This window comes from Megascapheus bottae, chromosome 3 (assembly GCF_031878675.1).
Source record: "Megascapheus bottae isolate mThoBot1 chromosome 3, mThoBot2.hap1, whole genome shotgun sequence".
NCBI classification, from domain to species: domain Eukaryota; kingdom Metazoa; phylum Chordata; class Mammalia; order Rodentia; family Geomyidae; genus Megascapheus; species Megascapheus bottae.
Genome location: NC_143511.1, coordinates 67,074,069 through 67,096,792, shown reverse-complemented (window position 1 = coordinate 67,096,792; position 22,724 = coordinate 67,074,069). Strand labels below are relative to the sequence as shown.

At 35.3% G+C, this 22,724-nt stretch overlaps 1 protein-coding gene and 1 pseudogene across 1 annotated transcript; one reads left to right on the top strand and one right to left on the bottom strand.

Annotated features, from left to right (window-relative positions):
- The first annotated feature begins 7,876 nt into the window (after positions 1-7,876).
- On the top strand, positions 7,877-8,828 carry LOC150065725 (olfactory receptor 13C2-like). Its single transcript, XM_090329160.1, is given in 2 exon segments — positions 7,877-8,295; positions 8,297-8,828. Coding segments are annotated over 2 exon segments (951 nt in total).
- Positions 8,829-20,383: 11,555 nt separating this feature from the next.
- On the bottom strand, positions 20,384-21,306 carry Or13c8 (olfactory receptor family 13 subfamily C member 8; annotated as a pseudogene).
- Positions 21,307-22,724: the final 1,418 nt, after the last annotated feature.

The window sequence follows — 22,724 nt, the reverse complement described above, 5'->3', positions numbered from 1 at the left end:
GAGAGAGAGACAGAGAGACAGAGAGACAGAGAGACAGAGAGACAGAGACAGAAAGAGACAGAGGAGGGAGAGACAGAGGAGAGAAGAGTGAGAGAGAGAGAAAGAGAGAGAGGAGAAGAAGAAGAAGAAGAAGAAGAAGAAGAAGAAGAAGAAGAAGAAGAAGAGGAGGAGGAGGAGGAGGAGGAGGAGGAGGAGGAGGAGGAGGAGGAAGAAGAAGCTGGGAGCCGGTGGCTCATGCCTGTAATCCTGAGGCTGAGCTCTGAGGATCATGGTTCAAATCCAGCCTGGGCATGAAAGTTTTTGAGAGTCTTATCTCCAATTAACCACAAGAAAATCAGGAGTGCTACTGTGGCTTCAGTGGTAGAGTGTTAGCCTTGAGTTGAAGAGCCCGGCTCAGAGTTCAAGCCCCATGACAGAGAGAGGGGGGGCAGAGGGAAGGGGAGGGGGAGAGGCAGAGGGAGAGGCAGAGGGAGGAGAGGAGAGATTGAGAAGGAATTCGTTTGGGATAATCAATGACAACACACGAGCTCCCTTCTGATTTTGTAGATGCAACAGTATAGGCTTCCTATAATTAGGTCTTGAGGGCTTTATTTCTGAATTTTCATAAGTTTCGTACATTTTTCATCACAGAGGCAATTTGTCATTGTGTACAGTGGTTAAGGGCAGACCTTAAGAGAAGAATATTTGAATTGTTTCTTAAAGTCTGAGGCAAGTTTATTTTTTTTTTTAGGATTTTGTGACTTTTAACAATGGAGTGGTATTAATTTGCCCTATTAGGGGCAAATTTAATTTGTCCTGTTCCTAAAATGCCAAATAGTAGTGCTTTAAAACTAAAAGAATATAATGATACATTATATAAGCTAGAAGAATTTAATGATCCTTTATCCTAGTAAGCATATCACACTATTTTTTGGTGAAAATTAACTAATGGATTGGGATTGGCTGCTTTTAAAGACCCCGGTAGTAATGATGAACTATGAAGTCTGTCTGAAAGTATAAACCATAAAATAAACTGTTATTTTTGCAACGTGGAGAGTGAAGGAACTTCTGATCGGGAGGTAAGTTCATGGGTGGTGAACAATAACCATGTTCATTGCAGCATTGCTTACCATAGTCAAGATATGGAATCCACCCCGATGGAATCAACTACTCAGTGGGGGCCTGAAGCAACAATGGACTTCTATGCTGCCATCAGTAAGAACGACATCGCCCCATTTGTAAGGAAATGGAAAGACTTGGAAAAATTATATTAAATGAAATAAGCCAGATTCAAAGAAACAATTTGCATGATTTTCCTCACTTAAAGTAATTGGAATGTGCCTATAAATCTACAAGTAAACGCAATGGATAGTAAAGGACCAAAAAATTATAGTTGGACATGATAAATTAAAGAGGACTCTAAACATTCAAATGGTGAGATCAAAGGAGGATATTCTTAGGAGAGGATCACAGGGGCTCAATAACTATGTGCACATGACCAGATAAAATGATGCTTATGGAAATGAACTCCAAGAAATGGAAATGAGGATTTTGATGGTTCTGTTTATAGTTCTTCCTCCTTCTCCCCCCTTTGCTGCTTTTGATTTCTGTACCTTTTGTCTTGTATGTATGTAAATCTGATTGGGGGAGGGGAAGGGAAAGCACAGAAATTGTGAGGCAAAGTTTGAATTAATGAAGCAGTGATACTCACTGGACACTGTTGAACTATACGACTTCAGAGGGGTGAGAGGAGTAGGAAGGGAGAAAATGGGGAAAAATGAGGAAAGAGGTGACACTTCTCAAAAAGAAAAGTACTCTGTACCTGACTTATGTAACTTTGACTCTTCTCTACATCATCTTTACAATAAGCATTTTTAAAAGAAGAAATGAATTTATCATCTATCAGCAAGACTTAAACTAATGACTTAAATCGATCAAATTCTGGAAAGAGGTGATTTTTTTTCCTCACTGAAGAAAAATTTGAAGTGTTCACCATGGGATTAATAAGTCTGTTCACTGGGAATTTAATAAGAAAAATAAGCTATGAGACCAGAGACCCAAACAGAAGTTTGCAGAAGCACTTATGAAACAAAACTGCATGGAACTTGGCTCTATTTTTTGTTGTTGTCCATCTGCAGTTAGTGCTTTACAAATTTAACTGCACACCATGGCAGGATGCTGTGGTCCAGGAAAGGGACTTTCAAATGGACAGAATACACAAAAATTGAATATAACCAACTCAAATCTGAAAGAAAAGGCAATTTAACAAGGCAATGTAGGCAGAAAGACAACTGCATGGGCATTGTCCTATTATGTTTATATGCAAAACTAGCATTTTTAATTTCTTGTGTTTTTTTTGGTCGATAGTAAATGTAAAATGAGCTTAAAAATTTGAATAGACTTGTGAAAATGGTTATGGTTGCCTTATTCAAGAAAGGTTAACCATATGCTTTAAAGACATAGAACAGAATATACCGATATATTATCAAAACTAATTTTCAGTCCGACATGTTGCTGCATGTCTACAATTCCAGCACCCAGGAAGGTGAAGGAATATAAGTTCCAGAACAGTCTGGAGACGTAGTGGTATTTGTCTCAATTATATATAAGAAGAAAATTTATACAATTTTAAGGAATGAAATCAAGTTGATACTGTACCCACTGATAACTAGTTAGGATATATAAAGACTTAACAGAAGGAGAGGCATCAAAGAAAGACATGGAGGAAAGCAATAGTGATGAGAACATTAGTGTGCTATTTTAATTATATGCACCATCTCTTTTAATCTTATCAATAGATGGAAACACAGAGTAGACTATATCTTTCTTTATTCTACTGCTAAGGAAAGTAGTGACCAGAAACACAACTAGGCTAACTAGCTAATTATGGGCAAAAGTGATGTTTGATTGGATCCTGCCTCTATGACAGTGGCAGTTCTTGAAACAATGATATTTGCAGAAAACCAGTTTTGAACAGGAGCAGTATGATCTCCATTATTCCAAAAGCTTTCCAATTACCTAGTAACCTTTGGGCTCTTAATTGGCTTAGTTATTAATCCAGAAGTATCTGAAGATGTTCAGCACATTTCATAAAAGTCTGCAGAATGTTAAAAGCTGGCAAAAGGAGCAATTTAAGATAGAAAAATAATGTTGATTTAGGGATAGTTCCAAGTGCACTAATTATGTCCTGCAATTGAAGTGGAACTGGGGTTTCAGAGCAAAGGATGTCCAACAGATTAAAGTGAAAATGGATTCTGAAATGGGAAAGCTTTGAGGATTTCAAAACAGAGGAAGAGCACTAGCACTTATTGAGCTGTAATTTTGTTCCAGATGATTCAAACAAACAAATGACACATTCTGTACAAAAGAAAATGGCAGGAAGTTGAAGAATGGATTCTTAATCAGGCCAGAGAATAACCCAGAGCCTGGTGATAAGACAGGAGAAGGAGGTGGCCCTAGAAGTACTAACAAAACTATGCGAAGTGTCTTCAGTGTAGAGAAGTTGACTATATTTAAGTACCTTTTAGTACTCAGCAAGTTCCATCTAGTATGCGACACTGAATAATTTATAACCGTTTTCAGACATATGTCTTCATTGTGTCGTCTTGAAATGATGTATTATACTACTGGAATAGTAAAAGAAGAAAAGTTATGACTCTAAGAAGCCAGAACTCTTTAGCTTAAATGTTTTATATATAACATATATAATATATATATATATAAACCTATATTCACAGGATTGCAAATTATAAAAAGCACTAAAGAAATTGACATTCCGTCCTTCAGACCAGCTATCCATTTCATTTCATGGAGATAATGAATTATTGTTTATATTTGAAGAATATATATATATATACATACATATACACATATATATGAGAAAAATGCATGAGATATATATAAGCAAAAAAAATTTAAAAACTACATGCATGCATAAGAATAATCTCTTTTTGAAAGATACTGGCTTGCCATTTTAATTTAATCTTACCTTCTTGGAGATCTTTTCATATTATTGTACAGAAAAAAAATCTTATTTCTTTTGTTAATAGAATTCCGCCATTTCTATGTCACTTTATTGTGAAAATTTCAATTGTTTCCTTATATACTATGATGAATAATATTTAAATAAATCAATTTGTATTTATATCAATTTGCATATGTACCAATATATTGTGTGATCATTGTGGAGGATTAAGTCTGTAGCCAATCATTCTAGATGCAGTAAATTTGACCAACTTTGCCATATAGTAACAGGTAGTAAGTAGGATAGTTCTCTGGATTCCCTAGGATTTTGGTCACTGAGTTTTTTAACCTTTTCAGGCAATATCTATGTATCTATGTACTTCCTATTTAAATACATGTGTAAAAAGCTTAAATGCACATCTTTTGTAAGGAATTCATATAAAAATAAGCATAAAGAACTAAATGGGATATGTCAGAGTATAGTCATAATCTATATTTATATGCTCTAGATAAGTTACACATTGTACTCACATTATGTATGATACGTAATTATATATGATACATAAAGATATTGTTTTCCTCTATTACATACTTTTTTCTTTTTTATATTTTATTCTATTGTCATGATAATATATAGAGAGCAGTTGCAGTTACATTCATCAGGTAGTAGGTGCATTACTTCTCTCACATTGATACCCCTTCTCATGTCTTGTCCCCATTTCCCTCCCCGCACCCACTCCCAATTATCTTGTTTCCTCCCTTCCCTCCACTATTTCAAATAAACTATATACCAGGTAACAAAATCAGATACAGTATCATGAGATTAACCATAAGGGCAACAAAAGAGAAATAACATAGTACCATTGGAATAACAATCATACAAAATAATCTTGTTTTCATAACTTGAGTTCATTTCATTTAGTCTCTCCTATATGACCTTATTTACATAGGTTTTAAGCTTTTGTTAACATCTTCTAGGAGAGTCCTAGATATGTAGTAATTATTACAAATAAGGAAAGCTATTGAGCCTATTTGGGTCTGTCTTACTTCACTTAATATGATTTTTTTCCAAGTCTTTCATTTCCTTACAGATGGGGCAATGTCATTCTTTCAGATGGCAGCGTAGAATTCCATTGTGTGTAAGTACCACATCTTCTTGATCCATTCATCTACTGAGGGGCATCTGGGTCAGATCCCGAAATTTACAATTGTCTCTTATTTTAAATTAATCACAGCTATCATTTAATTGTGTCTGTACTTATTACTGTTGATTATCTTTTCAGTTACTATTGCATTTGAACCTTCTAATACTACCCATCTCCCATCACCCATCCATGTATTCTCTCACACTTGTATCCTATCTTCTTCATTAGAAAAAAATGATTACATCAAAGGAAATGAGATAAAATCACCAAAACTTATTGCCAGTAGGGTTGGATGATAATTCAGTACAAAACGCATATGTACTTCAATTCCTTGGAATATTGTTTATGTTTTGCTATACATTTTTTGAGTATAGTCGTTGTATATTATATTAGCTCATACTTTAGATGGTAATCATCAATAATTACACATAGAAGATACTGATTATGGTAGTAAATTTGCTATTTTAAGAAATAAAGTCTAATGAATGCAAATCAAAACAACTTTTAGATTCCACCTCACTCCAGTTAGAATGGCCATTATCAAGAAATCTAATAACAACAGATGCTGGTGGGGATGTGGCCAGGAAGGATCGCTATTACACCATTAGTGGGAGTGCAAACTCATTCAACCACTCTGGAAATCATCACGAGGGTTCCTCAAAAGACTAAATATAGAGCTCCCATATGACCAAGCAATCACACTCCTTGGTATTTACCCAAATGTCCGGAAAGGACAGACTAAATCCACTAGCACAAGGATGTTTACTGCAGCATTAATACATATTTTTTAACATGTAGAATTTGTAGGTCAAAATAATATGCTTTTGCCTGGAAAGTAAAAAGAAGGTATTTGGTATTTTATTATATTACCTTTTTTCTATTAATGTATTCTGGTTTTTATTCCATTTTGTTGGTTGATGATAGTCACTGTATAATTTTTGTGTTTGTTTGCTTTGGTTATTGATACTGATTTATTGCTTGGTTATTGATCCATGGAAATTCCAGAAATCTAATACATGTTGTATGAGAAAATTTTCTGTAAATATATTATAACTAAAACAAAATATAAATGATGAAAGACAGAAGAGATGAGTGCCAAAAATGATTGAATAAATACTTATGTATTTATGTATTTATTCAATATATGTAGATGCATTGATAAAGTCTAACTACCCAAATTTGTATCATGTAAGGGCTGAAGAATTCAGAAAGACAGATTATAAGGAAAAATCTTAACACATTATTTCAGCAAAAAATGGGAATATTTACATAGAAATGGAAGAGTGAGCTTAGTCTATTTTATTTTCATTTAGGTTTAAGGAGGATAGAGAGTTCCCTAGTGGATAAAACATTTCTTTTGTATAAGCGAAACTATTGAATCTTAAATCTATATCATAAGTGCTAACTTGAAACAGCAAGTATTTGAGTGTCTTCATGAGCTAAAAGTTTAAGGAAAAAATTAAATAAGATACTTCCTTTGAAACATTAATACCGACAATCAGATTACAAGCTATTCTAGCCTATGAACCAAATTCTCTTTGCAATTGGATGCTAAGAGCATGAATTGTACAGCTTTCCTGCTAAGGTTTATGTCTAACTGTGCCAATTTTCTTTTTGTTTTTAGTTCTGTTACCTTCACTTTATCTCATTTTTATGTGTCTTAATTTCCCTCTACTTGTAATAGGAAAGATGTAGCTAATAATAATGTTAATTACCTAATAGAATTTCTATTCAGACTGGATTATGAGGAAAAAGTAGAGTGTACAGAGCAATGGTAGTGGTTATTTTATCTTTTGATCTTATTCATTTATTCAGCCAATGTATGTGCACATCAGTCTCTGTGACTGCATTGTTCTAGCTGTTGGAACATGGAATCAAACAGGAAAAAGACCTGCTCCAATCCTACTGAGTGGAAAGCAGTAAATGTAACCATGTAATCACAGAAAATGTCAATAACATTTTTTGTTGTGTGGTGATTTATAGCTGATGAAACTGATTTAAATTTGTTCAGTTATGCATAATGGGATTCTCATTTTGATCCTAATTTTACTGTATCTGAATCTTAGCTCTGCTCTGTGGTATTTAGTATTGGCCTAATTTAACTGAGATCTTTGTTTTAATTGATTTATGTATAAAATGCAAACAATAAGAGACTCTATAATCGTGGCAAGTATAAATGACTTAAAGAGGACACAGGTTGTTACCCGAAACATGCAAGTTTCAGTGTTTTACTGGCCAAATTAAGTCATGTGAGGAAGGTCAGGATAAAGGTGGGAAGGTTTCAGTAAGGGGATTTCTCCAGGGAGGCATACATACTTCAGTGTAGGTCATTACTGTAAGGTTTCCCTTGTAGTGCAGTAAATATCATTTAGAAGTCATTGTGCATCACTGTAAATATCCTACTTCATATATAATATATTAAAGCTACACCTGGGCCTGGACTGAATCTTACTTTGTATGCAGTAGAGGAAACTGAAATGTAGCCTTCAAGTTCCAACCCACTGAGTATAGCAATTCTTCAGCCATTCCCGTTACTCACTTTAACAGTCTGAAGTGGGCTATATACTGGCTCAGAACACCAGATGCTTTTACAAACTTTCCCTCTAGTCCCTCCATACTTTCTTTTTTTTCTGTTTTCTTATTTCTTTTTTTGAGTTTTTTTTAAAAAAGTTTTCTTTCTTCCCTATAAAAGTATGGTACTTCTGCATTGGTAAATCTTTGAAAGCAATTATTGTAATATATGTTTTTCTTATCACCCTCTTTCTTCCAGATCAAACCGAGTCAGTAAAATGGAATGGAACAACCAAACCATTCTGAAGGAATTGTTTCTCAAGGGTCTATCTGGTTACCCAAAACTTGAGCTGCTCTTTTTCGTGCTCTTCGTAACGATGTATGTGGTTATTCTTCTGGGTAATGGCACCCTTATCACCATCAGCATTCTGGACTCTCGCCTTCATACCCCTATGTACTTCTTCCTGGGGAATTTGTCATTCTTGGACATCTGTTTTACTACTTCTTCCATTCCTTTCATACTGGGGAGCTTCCTCTCAGAGAAAAAGACTATCTCCTTCTTAGGTTGTGCCATGCAGATGTTTCTGGGTTTGGCCATGGGAACCACAGAATGTGTGCTCCTGGGCATGATGGCTTTTGATCGCTATGTGGCCATCTGCTACCCTCTGAGATACCCCATCATCATGAGCAAGGATTCCTGTGTCTATGGCAGCTGGCTCCTGGTTGGCAGGGGTGGTCAACTCAGCAGTCCAAACTGCAGGTGTGGTCCAACTGCCTTTGTGCAGGAACGTGGTCAATCATTTCCTCTGTGAAATTCTGGCTGTCATGAAATTGGCCTGTGTTGACATCGCAGGCAATATGTTCATCACACTTGTGGCCACAACATTGCTCATACTGACACCATTATTATTAATTATGATCTCATACACATTAATCATTGCCAGTATCCTGAAGGTCCAGTTCTCTGAGGGGAGAAGCAAGGCCTTCTCAACCTGCTCAGCTCACCTGACTGTGGTGGTAATTTTCTATGGGACCATCCTCTTCATGTACATGAAGCCCAAGTCTAAACACACACTGAATTCAGATGACATGGATGCCACAGATGAACTGATATCTATATTCTACGGAGTTATGACTCCCATGATAAATCCTATGATCTATAGTCTTAGGAATAAGGATGTGAAGGAAGCAGTAAAGCACTTATGGAGAAGAATCATCTTTATGAAATAAGTGGGAACATTTCGGGTCATTTTATAATCACAGTGTGGCAATCATTTAGTGGAATCGAATCAAGTTGATAATTCTTGCTATTTCAAATTCAGCTCACAAAGATCTCAAGGTCCACAGTCATCTTCTCTGATGTAGTGAATAATGAAAACTGACTGTCATAGCACATCTTATTCTTCTTCTTTTTTAGCAATCTTGGGGCTTGAATGCAGGGCCTGGGCACTGTCCTTCATCTTTCTCAAGGTTAGAGCTCTGCCACTCGAGTCACTTCAGGCTTTTTCTGTGTACTAAGGAATCAAACTCAGGTCTTCAAGCATACTAAGAAGCAGTCTACCACTAGATCATACTCTCGGCCCCTGAAGGATTATTTTGATTAGAGTTTGAAATAGGAGAAGAGTCCAGATAAAAACTTCCCTCCTTCCCTCTGTCCTTCCCTCTTTTCCTCCCTTCCTCCTTTCCTTCTTCCTTCTTTTCATACCCTCCATGGATAATGTATGGAGGGGTTACAGTTACATCCATGAGGTAGTAGGTGCATTACTTCTCACACTAGTATACCCCTTCTCATTTGTTTGTCCCCATTTCTCTCTGCCTTCTCTCACATTCTGTGTGTTGTCTCTTTCCTGACTTGATCCCACTGTTGTAATAAAGGTTTTTAGTATGATGCAATTCCATTGAATGATTCTTGCTTTTATTTCCAGTGCCACTAGTGTTGGAGTCATGGTATCGTATGTGCAAATACCTTGAAGTGTTTTCTCTTGGTAGTTTCAAAGTTGCAGGCATTATACTAATGTCTTTGGTGACTGAGTTGATGTGCACACTGAGTGAGAGAGGGGGATCTAGTTGGCTCTTTCTGTGGGTGAATATCTAGATTTCCAAGCACCATTTGTGGTAAAGGCTCTTTCTTTATCTATGTTTTTAGCTTCTTTGTGGAGAATCAGATACCTGTAGATACATGGGTTTATACCTAGATCTTCTATTCTGTAACAATGCCCTACATATCTCTATGTTTATTACAATACCATTCTGTTTTTGTAATAGCGTCACTGTAGAATAATTTGTGATTTGACTTTATGATGCTTCCAGCATTGCTTTTTGTTTTTCTTAATTTTTTTGATTGAAATTCCTTTGACTACTTGGAATCTTTTGAACTTCTAAATAAATTTAATTTTGCCAGTCCTGGGGCCTGAACTCAGGGCCTGAGCACTGTCCTTTCTCAAGGCTAGAGCTCTAACACTTGAGCCACAACACCACTTCCAGCTTTTTCTAAATATAGGATACTGAGGAATTGAACCAGGCCTTTGTGCATGCAAGATAAGCACTCTACCACTAGGCCAAAATCCTGACTCCTCTAAATAAATTTTCAGGTCATGCTTTTCTAATAATGTAGTGAATGGTATTGACATGTTGATGGAACTTTACCCCTTTGAAATGATTAATTCTCTCTATTCTTGAACATGGGTGGTCTTTGCATAATCCCCCACCTTCATCCATCTCTCCTTTTGTGTGTGTTTTACCATTTTCATTTTAGAGTTAGGTTTATTTTAAGGTACTTTTTGGGTGGTCTTTATAAATTGGGATTCATTTCCTGCTTGCTTTCTACATGTTAACCTTTCTGAATAAAAAATTACCATATTTTTTAAATCATTTTTTTTGTTCTACTCCTTGGCTGAATTGGTTTATCACTTCTCATAGTCTTTCAGTGGAATGCTTATATCCATTTCTTTCTTTCTTGTGATTTTGGGACTTGACTAAAGTTTTAAGCCCTGTATTTATTGAGTAGTGAATCTGTCCATTCAGTCTGCTGCTTTTCTTTGTTGAGACACTTCATTTCAGCTATCATCACCTTACTTGTTGTTGGTCTCTTTAAGGGTTCAAAACAAGAGAAATAATAAAGGTTATTTAGTTGAGAGCTCTTTGCTTTAAATATAGGTACTCTTAACTATGATCTTACTTCTTAGAACTATTTTTTCCTATATTCTACAGGTTGTGGGATGTCATGTTCCATTTTTATGTGTACAGAAAAATTTTAAATTTTCTCTGATTAATTTAGTGTACAGAAAAATTTTAAATTTTCTCTGATTAATTTAGTGACCTATCATTAGTTCAAAACTGTTTTGCTGAGACTGTGTGTTTATATGGTTTTTAATAGTTCATTCTGCTGTTGCTTTGTAGTTTTCTATTAATTTCATGGCCAAAAAGAAAGTTATTTCAACTTTTATAGTCATGAAGACCTGTTTATTATGTAAATGTAATTGTTTATTTTTGGAAAAATTCTATGTAATGATGAAAAGGAAATGTATTCTGCCAATGTTATGTGAAATATTCTGAAGATGTCTATTTTTTATATTTTTCATTATCGAGGCAATGTATTGAGGGGTTATAGTTACATTTGCCAGATAGTAGGTGCATTACTTCTCACACATTGATACACCTTCTTATGTTCGTGTCTCCATTTTGCTCCCCAATCCCTCCTAATCATCTTGTTTTCCCCCTTCCCTTTTCTATTTCAAATGAACAAATAAATGTATATACAATATACTAGGTAACAAAGTCAGATACAGTAACAATATGAGATTAACCAAAGGGCAACAAAGAAGAGAAATAACATGGTACATTAAGAACAACAGTCACTCAGTATAAAGCTCTTGTTTTCATATCCTAGAGATCCTTTCATGTAGTCTCATCCTATATGACCTTATGCATCTAGGTTTTGCATTGTTGTAATCTTCTGCTAGGAGAGTTCAAGATGTGTACTAATTATTACAAATGAGGGAAATCATTGAGCCCATGTTCCTTTGGGTCTAGCTTACTTCACTTAATATGCTTTTTTCCAAGTCTTTCTATTTCCTGATGAACGGGGCAATGTCATTCTTTCTGATGGCAGCATAGAACTCCATTGTGTAGAAATACCACATCTTGAAGATGTGCATTTATCAGAGTGTAATTTAACTGATGGTTTATTTTTTACTGTTTGGTCTCCATGGTATAATCTAGCCAACCCATATATTTTGACTGGATAATTTATTTTATAGGAAAAAACGAGGAATTTCCTTATAAGGAAAATATTGCTTAAAATATATTATTTTTTCTTGTATTTCCTGACTATTTGTTTTCAAAATTTCTTTTTTTTAAATTATTTTATTGTCGGGATAATGTATGGAGGCGTTACAGTTACATTTGTAAGGTAATGGGTACATTACTTCTTGAACCTTGATACCCCTCCTCATGTTTTTGTTCCCCATTCCCTCTTCACACCCCCTCCCAGTCACCTTGTTTTCCCCCTTCCCATCCCTATTTCAAATAAACAAATAAACGAACATACACTGTACCAGGTAACAAAGTGTTCTCCAAATTTCTATTGTAGAAGCAATCAGTTCATTTGGTCACTGCTCACTATTTAGAAAAGTGTACATTTATTTTTTATGTCTGTCATTTTACTGTGAGGTACCTGTGACATATTGCATAGCATGTCATTGAAATATGGATACTGGGTATATTGCCCTGCTTTCACAGACATCCTGGTTCCTTGTTGGATGGAGGGGACTTTTCACCCAGCTCAAAAAAGCCTAGAGGCCATTCTTTGAATTACAGATGTCATATTGTTGAGGCCCATGAAAGCTTTGCTACTGAAAATACTTGCCCTTGATTTACCCTAAATGGTCTCTTTTGTTCCCATTGAGTTTTTCCCTATGTGATCTGCTTCTTGTCAAGGCTTGGTCTTCACCACAAACGTGGTTTTTGTCTTTAAAAGCTTTGTACAGTTACATTCTGGGCTGTATGTCGTTGGTACAGGGGTTCATCTGCAGTCGCCTGGCTTTGGAATAAAAACTCCCAATTCAGCCTCGCAAAATGTGGTTTTCTGTTTTTTTTTGTGTGTGATTGAATTACCATAAAAGATCATCTTAATCAAATGTGAATGAGCTAAAAAAAATCTATGATGCCTTTTTTGAGCACTGTAAAACTGGATGAAGTCTCTAGCTTCTTCTAGCTTTATGTGCTTGCTTGACCATTTGAGATTACACAGGTTCTTTTAGTCTGGTTCATTTAGTATTACGTTTATGTAGAGAGTAAGAAGCTAAACATTTGATTGACTAAACATCTTTCTTGGGTCATAATTAGTTATAATTAGACTCAAAGACATATTCTTGGGCAGATAATATTAGCATTGAAGAGGAATTGGCCACAATAATCCTGGTTCAAGGAACATCCAGTGTTTGTGGAAGAAGTGGTTTATGTTTATTTATATGAATACAAACTTGTGTATAATATGAATTACATCATATTTAGTTGGAACAGCAATTTTTATCTTGTATAATTTGAGTCAATATGACCATGAAAGCCATTTGATATTGCAGCAATTATTTTTCTAATAATGATGTCATGGGTACAGTCAGACAGTTACCTTATGGCTCCATACATTTGGGACAGAAAATTAATGTTTTACTGTAGATTATAGATTTGGGTACAAGCTGAACACTAGAGAAAAGGAGAGACAAGGCCCATATTTTCCAAGATGTTTCTAGGTTATAGTGCCAGGTAGAATAATATGATGCTTATTTTGTCGGCTGGTGGGAAGGTAAAATAAGCTAAATAAATTCCAATGAATAGGTAGATATGAAATTGAAAAAGAACATTGAACTTGAGTTTAGAGTAATCAAATGTGAAATGCAGACTTAATGTACTTACATATTTTAGACCATATCTCTGATGGTCTAAATGTCTGACTAATACCTACCACCCTAAATGAGGAAAGCCTCACAAATGAAATAATTGGATGTTTTAAGCTAACACATATAAAAATGACTAATTATTCATAATTTAAGAAAGAGCGTTCACAATATGAGAAAGGGGGATATGTTGATATTGGTCTTCCTTCATGGCCCCTTTGCTCTAGGAATGAAAACAAATGTTCTTAATTTTTGTAGAACTTGCAGGATGAACTGAGGAACTATAATTGATCATGAGATAGCAAGCAGTGTGCTGTAGTTATTTTATTCAATTTTTCCACTTAACCTGTAGTGTATTGCTCAGTAAACCTAATAGATGATATTACTGAAAGTGTTCTGACTCCCAGGCTCAGTTTCTAGTTCAATTTCAGAAAAAAAGTATAAGATGTATATAATTTCTTAGGATCTGTATATTGTCCTAGATGTTTGTCTACTTTTGGGGCTCCAGAATTATCTTCCAGAAAATGGTCCAATAACACAGGAAAACAATTCAACATTCTTCTGAGGGTGGGTCAGGGAAGATTCTTGCTAGGAGAGTTAAAACCTTGCAACAAATTAAAGTTTAGGACATAAGCATTTCTGAATTGTTTGTTGATGGCAGGACATAAAAACTGCTGCCTTTTCAGGGAATTGGTGTCTACATTTTTAGACTTTTCCATTTGATGAGATCATATATTGTTTTCTTAGTAAGCTGTAAGTAAAGAAGAGAAATCAATCTCTTAGGATCATCTGCAGAGTCCCTCCAGAAAACTTGCATAGGGGAAAGCGTTGTTAAAAGGTTCACAAGTTCACCTTAACAAGCTTGGTTTTAGACTTTAACAGGCACATGGGATCCCATCTCCATGTAACTTATTTGTACCATGATAACAGATAGAAGTAGGTTAGTAAACTTTTTAATGATGTCCTCTGAGATATGGTTTTCTGCTCAGGTATAAATACCAGTCTATGTTATCTATTCCTGTGGGAGGAGATTACTAGTCTCTGAGATAACAAGCAGAAATAAAATAGTGTCTTCTTATGTTGTCCTCTTTTGAAGCATTATGATTCAATGTAACAAAGAACTGAAAACTTTTAGCAACTTCTTACTGAAGAGGTGAAGTATCCTCTGGTAAATACCAAAGAAAATAAATGTAAAGAATGGAGCCCAGTGGTGCAGCTGATAGGGAGCATGAGTATTAAAATCTATTGAGTACTGATCAAATTTCTACTGAACTACTTCCGACATTTGTCATCTGGGGTGATCAAGATGAATTTTTGGCATCTCCATAAACTATTGTATAAACACATGTAGATATTTAGAGCCCTGTGGAGACTGAATGTGTCTGCAACATAAAATGGAGTGGCTACCTTCTACAAAATACAAAAAATAGTTATTAGTAATGTGGCTGCTTCACTTCTAACTAATCTGTAGTATGAAATGTCATGATTTGCTGTCCAGACAACATCAAAAGGATTGACCTTATCTGTCTCAGGAAAGTTATCGTTCTTTTGTCTTGGTTTAAGTCTTATCAGTCTTATCACAATACACTTATTCCTAATTCATTTGTTCAGTGCCTCCATTCTCAATGATAATATTGATGATATCTTTGATTTCGTTTCCCAGAATTTGGATATTCTCTGTTGAGCCATTTCAAAGCTCTTCATTGTGATGTCTCACTCTGCATCACCATGCGTTTGCTTTTTTTTCCCCATATATTTTTTTTATTGTAATTAATAGAAGGGTTACATTATATTCACCAATTTGTTGCTTCTTTTTAAAAATAATATTTTAATTATGCTTAGTTATCTTTGTACAGAGGAGTTGACATTCACAAAAGCGGCTTATGAATACAATGCATCTTTACCAATATCATCCCTTTCAACATTCTTACTCAATCCTTCCAACCCAGTTTTCCCTGGCCTTCTTTTTAGTTTTTAGGTTATGTATTTTTTTTATATTTAACAAAGTAATTTACTTTGATTTGTCTCATTACTCCAAATATTCACCTCCCTTCCACTCTTCCTTTCCCTTAATGTTTCTCAATTCTGTGATATATACAATTAATTCTTGCCGGAATTCTTTCCCCTACCTCTTTCCCCTTGGCTCCACCCTCCCCTCTTGTGTCCATTTCCTGGTACTTACTTTGGTGGGCTTTAACTTAGTCTTATTAAGGAAATTATACTATTTAAGCTCTCCACGGAGTCAGTTATGCTTCGGTCAATTCATTTGTAACTTAAATAACATGCAGTGTGTTTACTTGTAGACTTATAAGCACATTCTAGCTGCTACACTGAGGGAACCCTGCAAGTTGCGTTTCTCTGAGTCCAGCTTACTCCTCTTGATACGCTTTCCCCCAAGCCTTTCTTTCTACCCATTGGACAGACTAATTGCCGCTCCTGTTAGTTGATTGTACTTCTTCCATTCACAAAAAGTGGGGGTGCGGTTATTAGAGGTCATCCACTTTTATCATACACTGAGAAGGCATTGCATGAAATATTTGCCTCGAGGACCCTATTATCCCCAGCATCAAATTGAATTTCCATCATTAGCGTTTAAATGTTCATCTCTCTGTACTGGCTGGGTGTCAGCAATCTAACATCCACTCTCAGCTCAAAGATCGACCATTAGCTCAAGGAAAGCCATTTATAACAGTACTCTCCATAGTCCACTTGCTTTTTGGCTTGAAGAACTAAGCACTCTTTGCTCTAGCACAAAAGAGATGTGCTGAAATTGCACGTTTCATCCTCATGATACATGAGAAAAGTGAGGTTCAGCGGTTTAATCACTTGCATGAAGATTAGTAAGGTTGATGAGAATATCAGATTGTGATTTAAATTGCTTTACTACATATGTCGATCCTTAACAATGAAGACTTTTTTGCTTCCATTAATAAATGAAAAATTCCTAAAGTATCTAATAATGAAAGTACATGACCATAGGTTTATTTATTAGTTTTCCTTTTATTAAAGTCTTTGTTCCTAATGATTATCCATTGTTTGTGAGTCTAAGAATATGTATGAATTTGTCAATAAAATCCTAGATTGAAGTAATTTATTCATGGCTTCTCTCATAATTGAAGTATTATGATAATATCCTAAATTCACCTAATTATCCAACTAACATCCTTGGTAAAATGCCAAGGTAAAATATAGCTGAGACTGCTAAATTTACTTGCCCTTAATTAATTATTGATTAATATTCAGCATCAAAGCTATAAAGTACCAAAGAAGTTTTATTAGGAATTACTAAATACTTGCTGCAAAGAGCAGCAAAAGATTGAAATTAAAATTGAAAAAAAAATCCTACAACAATTGGTACAGTCAAACACCAAAGTACTTGAGTCCTTTGCTGATCAATTAACTTGCAGGTTTAGCTACAGGCAATTCTCAGTAAATTTAAGTACATTCTCTCAGATGACTTCTAGGCTCTATTTTAAAAAGTTTTCTTTACTAATCAAAGTTAGTGTATATTAGGTAGACTTTCTTGTGCTTTCATGTGCCTTAGATTATTACTCTGAGCTGTAACTGGACTTTTAGGTATTTCCCACTTGATGAGTAGGTCTCTGTAGAGAGGCAGTTTAGCAGAATTACTTAGAACCTGTCTTAATCGCTAATAAGAGCGATTGTCATCGCTCTTATTGTTGTCATCTGTCAATAAGGAATAAGGATGTGGACTTTCAATATTATTGTGATTTTTTTTTCTTTTGCCCCTCCTGGGCTTGAACTCAGGTCCTTGGGCTTTCCTCAAGCCCAACACTCTACCACTTGAGTCACAGCACCACTTCTGGCTTTTTTCAGTGTATGTGGTACCAAGGAAACGAACCCAGAGCGTCCTGCATGCTAGGCAAGCACTCTAACTCCTGGCTTATTGTGAAATTTTAATAGGAACCTTTCCCTTTTGTCTCTTTACATCTCTCTTCTCTATGAAATTAAACATTCTTTCAATTTAAGTTTCATATTTTCCACAAAACTACTTTTATTTATCTAGTAAACTTTATTGTGCATTATTCAGTTATATTTCATTCCTTAGCAGAAAACAGGGTGAAATTATTTTAGAAAACCTATTGTATAGAGCAAAACCTTGATACAAAAGGCCATATAGTAGGACGCTAAATGAAAGGATCTCTAGGATATAGAATCATAAGCCATATAATGAATGATTGTTGTCCTTAATGTACTATGTTATCTCTCATCTCTTTTGCTGTCCCTTGGTTATCTCATATTGTTACAGTATCTCACTTTGTTACCTGATATATCGGCTATATTTGTATTTGGTTATTTGAAATTGGATAGGGAAGGGGGGAAAACAAGATGAGGAGTGGGGGTGGGGGGAGGGAAATGGGGACCAAGACATGTGAAAGGGTATCAACGTATGGGAATCAATGCACCATCTATCTGGCAAATATCATGTAACCCTTCTATTAATTACAATAAAAATATATGAAAAAAGACAGAAAAAATAAATAATAAAAAAAGAAAACATTGCATAATTACCAATTAGCACGGTCACTAACTCTAAATAGCATATACAGCTGTAGAAGTGGCTGTCATATCAATCCTGGTTCACAAGGATTTAAGTTATTGTTTGAGTTTTGAATGCTTTGGTTTACTTCTTTCCTATAACTTATTAAAGGAGTTGTCTTTAACTACAACATTATTGTGGCTATATTGGTTGTTTATGACAGGCATTCATTTTTACTTATTACATACAGCACTTTTATATGTACTAAGCATTTTAAATGTTAGTACTACTTCTCAGCTATTTGTATGTTTTAATTGTCTTAGAGCTACATGGACTTCTAATGAACTGTATTTACCTATAGTAAGCGGGGAAAAGAATGTGGCTTGCTTAATGTTTACCCTTGAAATTTGTTGGTTGTTGATTTAGTGTACCATGATATTAATTATACATACGTTGTACCTATGCTTTAGAAAAAAGTGTATTATATGGTGGCTGACTTGTGAAAATGGCCCAAATACTTTATAATCACATATATTCTTGTTATGTTACTCTTTCAATGCTTGATATGGATATATACTTATATTGAGTTTTCTTTCATGTATGTTGAAGCTCTTTTATGAGGGAACTAAACTTTGGAATTTTTTACCTCATTATTTAAGTTAACATTATAGCATGATACAACTCCTTAGTTTCTAAAAATAACTTTTTGTGGCCTAAATCTATTATGTGTCACTTTTTTGGTTTTGCCATGGGGTTTGATCTCTGGGCCTGTGCATTTTTTCTGAGCTCTTCAGCTCAAGGCTACTGTCCTAACCCTTGAGATACAGCACCACTTCCAGTTTTTGGTGGTTAATTGGAGATGAGTCTCACGGACTTTAGTGCCTGGGCTGGCTTTGAACCATTATCCTCAGATATCAGCCTCCTACATAGCTAGAATTACAGACATGAGCTACCATGCCTAATATACCTATTTACTATGTAGTTACTTCAATCTTTGTTTTTCTTATAGATTTATCTCTTCCAAATATACTGATTATAATAGTTATATATCTCTGTAAACTAAAATGTTATATCCCTAATAAAATAAAATTACTTCAAAATATTATATTTAGTCTGTTCATACAGTGGTGTGGTTTCTCCCCAATGGAAGAGTTTTATGAGTTGGGATTGTAAAGTCAGTTTTTCTGTAAGGATACTTACTGCATAATTACATTGAAAACAATTTCATCCAAGAGACATTTTGTATCTAATCTTTCTGGTAAATTTCGGTGGCACTATCTGAAATCGTAGGCTTACAATGTTTGTCACCTGCATTTCACAGTGTTGAAATGTAACATGCCTTATCTAGCTCTCTCACTTATCTATTATCATCCTATTATGTTTCAAATCCCAGAAAAAGTAAGGCAGTTAATCACCTGCACCAGATCCCCTATAAATGTTTTCTTTCTTTTGGTGGTCATGGGGATTGAACTCAGAGTTTGGGTACTCTTTCTGATCTTCTTTTCCCCCTAAAAGCTAGCACTGTTCTACCACTGGAGACTCAACTCCATTTTCAACTCTTTTCCTTCATTCCTTTTTCCTCTTTATTTATTTTATTTTATTTATTTTTTTGTAGAAGTGGGGCTTAAATGCAGGGCCTCTTCTTCCAGTTTGGCTTTTTTGCTCAAGACTGGTGTTCTACCCTTTGAGCCAGACCTCCATTTGGTTGTTTTGCTGGTTATGTAGAGTATAAGAGGCTTTTGACATTCCTGTGGATACTGGCTTGGAACTATAATCTTCAAACCTTAGCCTCCCGAGTAGTTAAGTTTATATATATTATTTCAAATATGACAGAAAACATGTCTGATTTTATACATGAAATGGTTCATATATTTATTAAAATATGTACATTATATTATTATTGTATATGTTTTATTGCATCTTCTGGTATAATTCCTTAAGAAGTTATAGGGTTGTGAACAGATAAGACACTGTCCTTTGGGAACTTAAAGCATCGTGAACACAAAATACAAACAACTGAACACATAAAAATGAACTTAATACATCATGTACAGATTAATAGTCATTGTAAACTAGTTAATAATGTACTTCCTATAGAACAAAGTACCTTTAAGAACATCGTCTGCCTTTATTAATTTATTAAGGTTTAACAAAATATTTTTCCTTGTTGAGTTTTGTTGAGTTTTCCTAAGAAAACTTCAACAATTTGCATGTCTCATAACTACTGCTAGAAGAGAAAAAATGGATTGCAAAAACAGCAACTTAAATATTTATATTACACAGTTTGTATACCATATTGTGAATTTTTATGTACATGTTCATTTTTTTCTTCCTGAATTTTGTGGTGCCCTCCACTTTAAATACTACTATCCTAGTAAAAAAATTAGTATTTATGTTTCATCAAAAAAGTTTTTCTTTCCCAACATAACCTTCAGAGCAGCCTTTACATCCTTGTTTCACAGACTGTCAATGAGTGGATTGGGCATAGGAGTCATTATTCCATAAAGAAATGAGAGCATCAGTAATGTCTGGATTATCTGCACAAGTACTCGTTTTAGACTTGGGCCTTGCATTCATGAAGAAGATGGTTCCATAGAATATAGTCACCACCATCAGATGGGCTGAGCAAGTAGAGAAGGCCTTATGCTTTCCTTCTGCAGAAGGAATCCTCAGGATAGTTGCAACAATGAGCAGGTAGGAGACAGCGATGATGAGTAGTGGAATCACCAAAACAAGCAGATTTGATCCAGCTATGCTGATCACATTGGTTGAAATTGTCAGCATGGGCCAGTTTCAGGAGTGCCAGAATTTCAGACAAAATGGTGAATGACATTACCAGGGCAAAATGGCAGTTGCATGACCAGTGATGTCTGTATTATCGAGTCCACCAGTCCAATGACCCAAGAACCAGCTGCTATGGATGTGTAGACACCTTTTCTCATGATGACAGGGTATCTCAGCGGGTTGCAGATGGTGTATAGAGGTCAAGCGTGATCATCCCTAGAAGCACACACTCTGTGGCCCCCATGGTAAAGGAGAGGAATATTTGCACCATACACCCAGCGAAGGAGACTGTTTTCTTTACTGTCAGGAAGCTGTCAAGAAGGAGTGGGACAGAAGAGCTCATATAACAAATGTCCAGGAGGAAGAAGTACATGGGAGTGTGAAGGTGATAGTCATAGATGATCACTGAGATGAGGATCACTAGATACATCCACAGAACAAGCCCAAAGAAAATCGTCTGTAGCTTTGGGTGAGCAACAAGGCCCACTAGGACAAATTCTGTCAATGTGGAATTATTGACTCTTCCCATGCTATAGTATCTGTCCTTCAAGAGTGCTCTGTGGGTAATAAGGACAGAATTCTATTAATATCACATCTACAAAAGATACTTTCTTTTATTTATTTTTCTAGTATTGCTGTTTGAACTCGATTGTTGAGTCGGTTTGTCTCTTTTTTCTCATAGCTGATGCTCTACCTCTTGAGCCATCACTTTGAACCTAGTCTTTTGCTGGTGATGGAGTCTCATGCTTTTTTTTTTCTTCTTGGACTGGCTTGGACCATGATAATCTTGGTCTCAACCTTCTGCATAGCTTTGATGAGAGGCATGAACTATTGATGCTCAGCTAAGAGTTACTTTTAAATGAATTTTAATTCTGGTTCCTGCAAGTGTGTCTTAGGATTTGATAATTTAAGAGTAGGCAAATATCTTACTGTAAACCTAGACTATTAGAGCAAACATTCCAACCAGAGTTTTTCAGAATTAAGAAAGAAGTACTTGGAATACCAAAAGAGATTACCATTTCTAACAGTTATAGTTCTTGACCTCTTTCCTGCAAATAAGTGGCTAGCAAACTGGATTTAGTAGACAAATGTGCTTTGTTAGGCATTAGTTGGCTATAACACTTACATAGTAATTGTACAATTAATTGTAAACATTAGTGGTTTTTGTTTTGTAAAATTTAGCAAACACAGACTTGTGCCTTTATCATTTCATTCTCCCTTCTATCTTCTCTTTCCTTCCCATCATTCTTCACAGCCTCTTCTTGTCCCTTAGTAATAGTTCCTTTTCAACTTTCAAATCTTTATTTTTCCACTGTATTTTAAAGATGGATTACAGGACAGCATTTTTAAGGTTTTTATATGAATATGTTTTTATTTACCTTGGTGTATACATGCATGTTTTGCTAATGTTTTCTCCCAGTCTATTCTTTTGTATTTTCTTTTCTTAACCTAATTGTATTGCCTGGGTGATGCATAAAGAGATTACAGTTACATATGTAAGGTAGTAAATATATGTCTTGTCAAATATTATTACCCCATTCCCACGTTTTAGGACAGCATTTTAAAATAAGAGGATATGGTATAAGAATGTATTTTCAGTTTGACTTAAACTATAAGAAAACATTGAACCTGTATCTCTCATAGAGCTCAGTTACAATTGATTCTAAGATATAAAAAATGTGTCTTTATTCAACCACAAATAAAAAGAAACAACAAAAAAACCTAAACAACAACAAACACATAATGGAAAGGTACCAGTGGTTCACCTCTGTAATTTGAGCTACACAAGAGGCTGAGATCTAAGAAGGATGATTCAACACTGGACCAGGCAATAAAGTCCACGAGACTGTTATACCTAATTAACCACAAAAAACAAACCCCAGAAGTGGAACTATGGCTCAATTGGTAGACCACTAGCCTTGAAGCCAGAAGCTCAGGGCCAGTGTC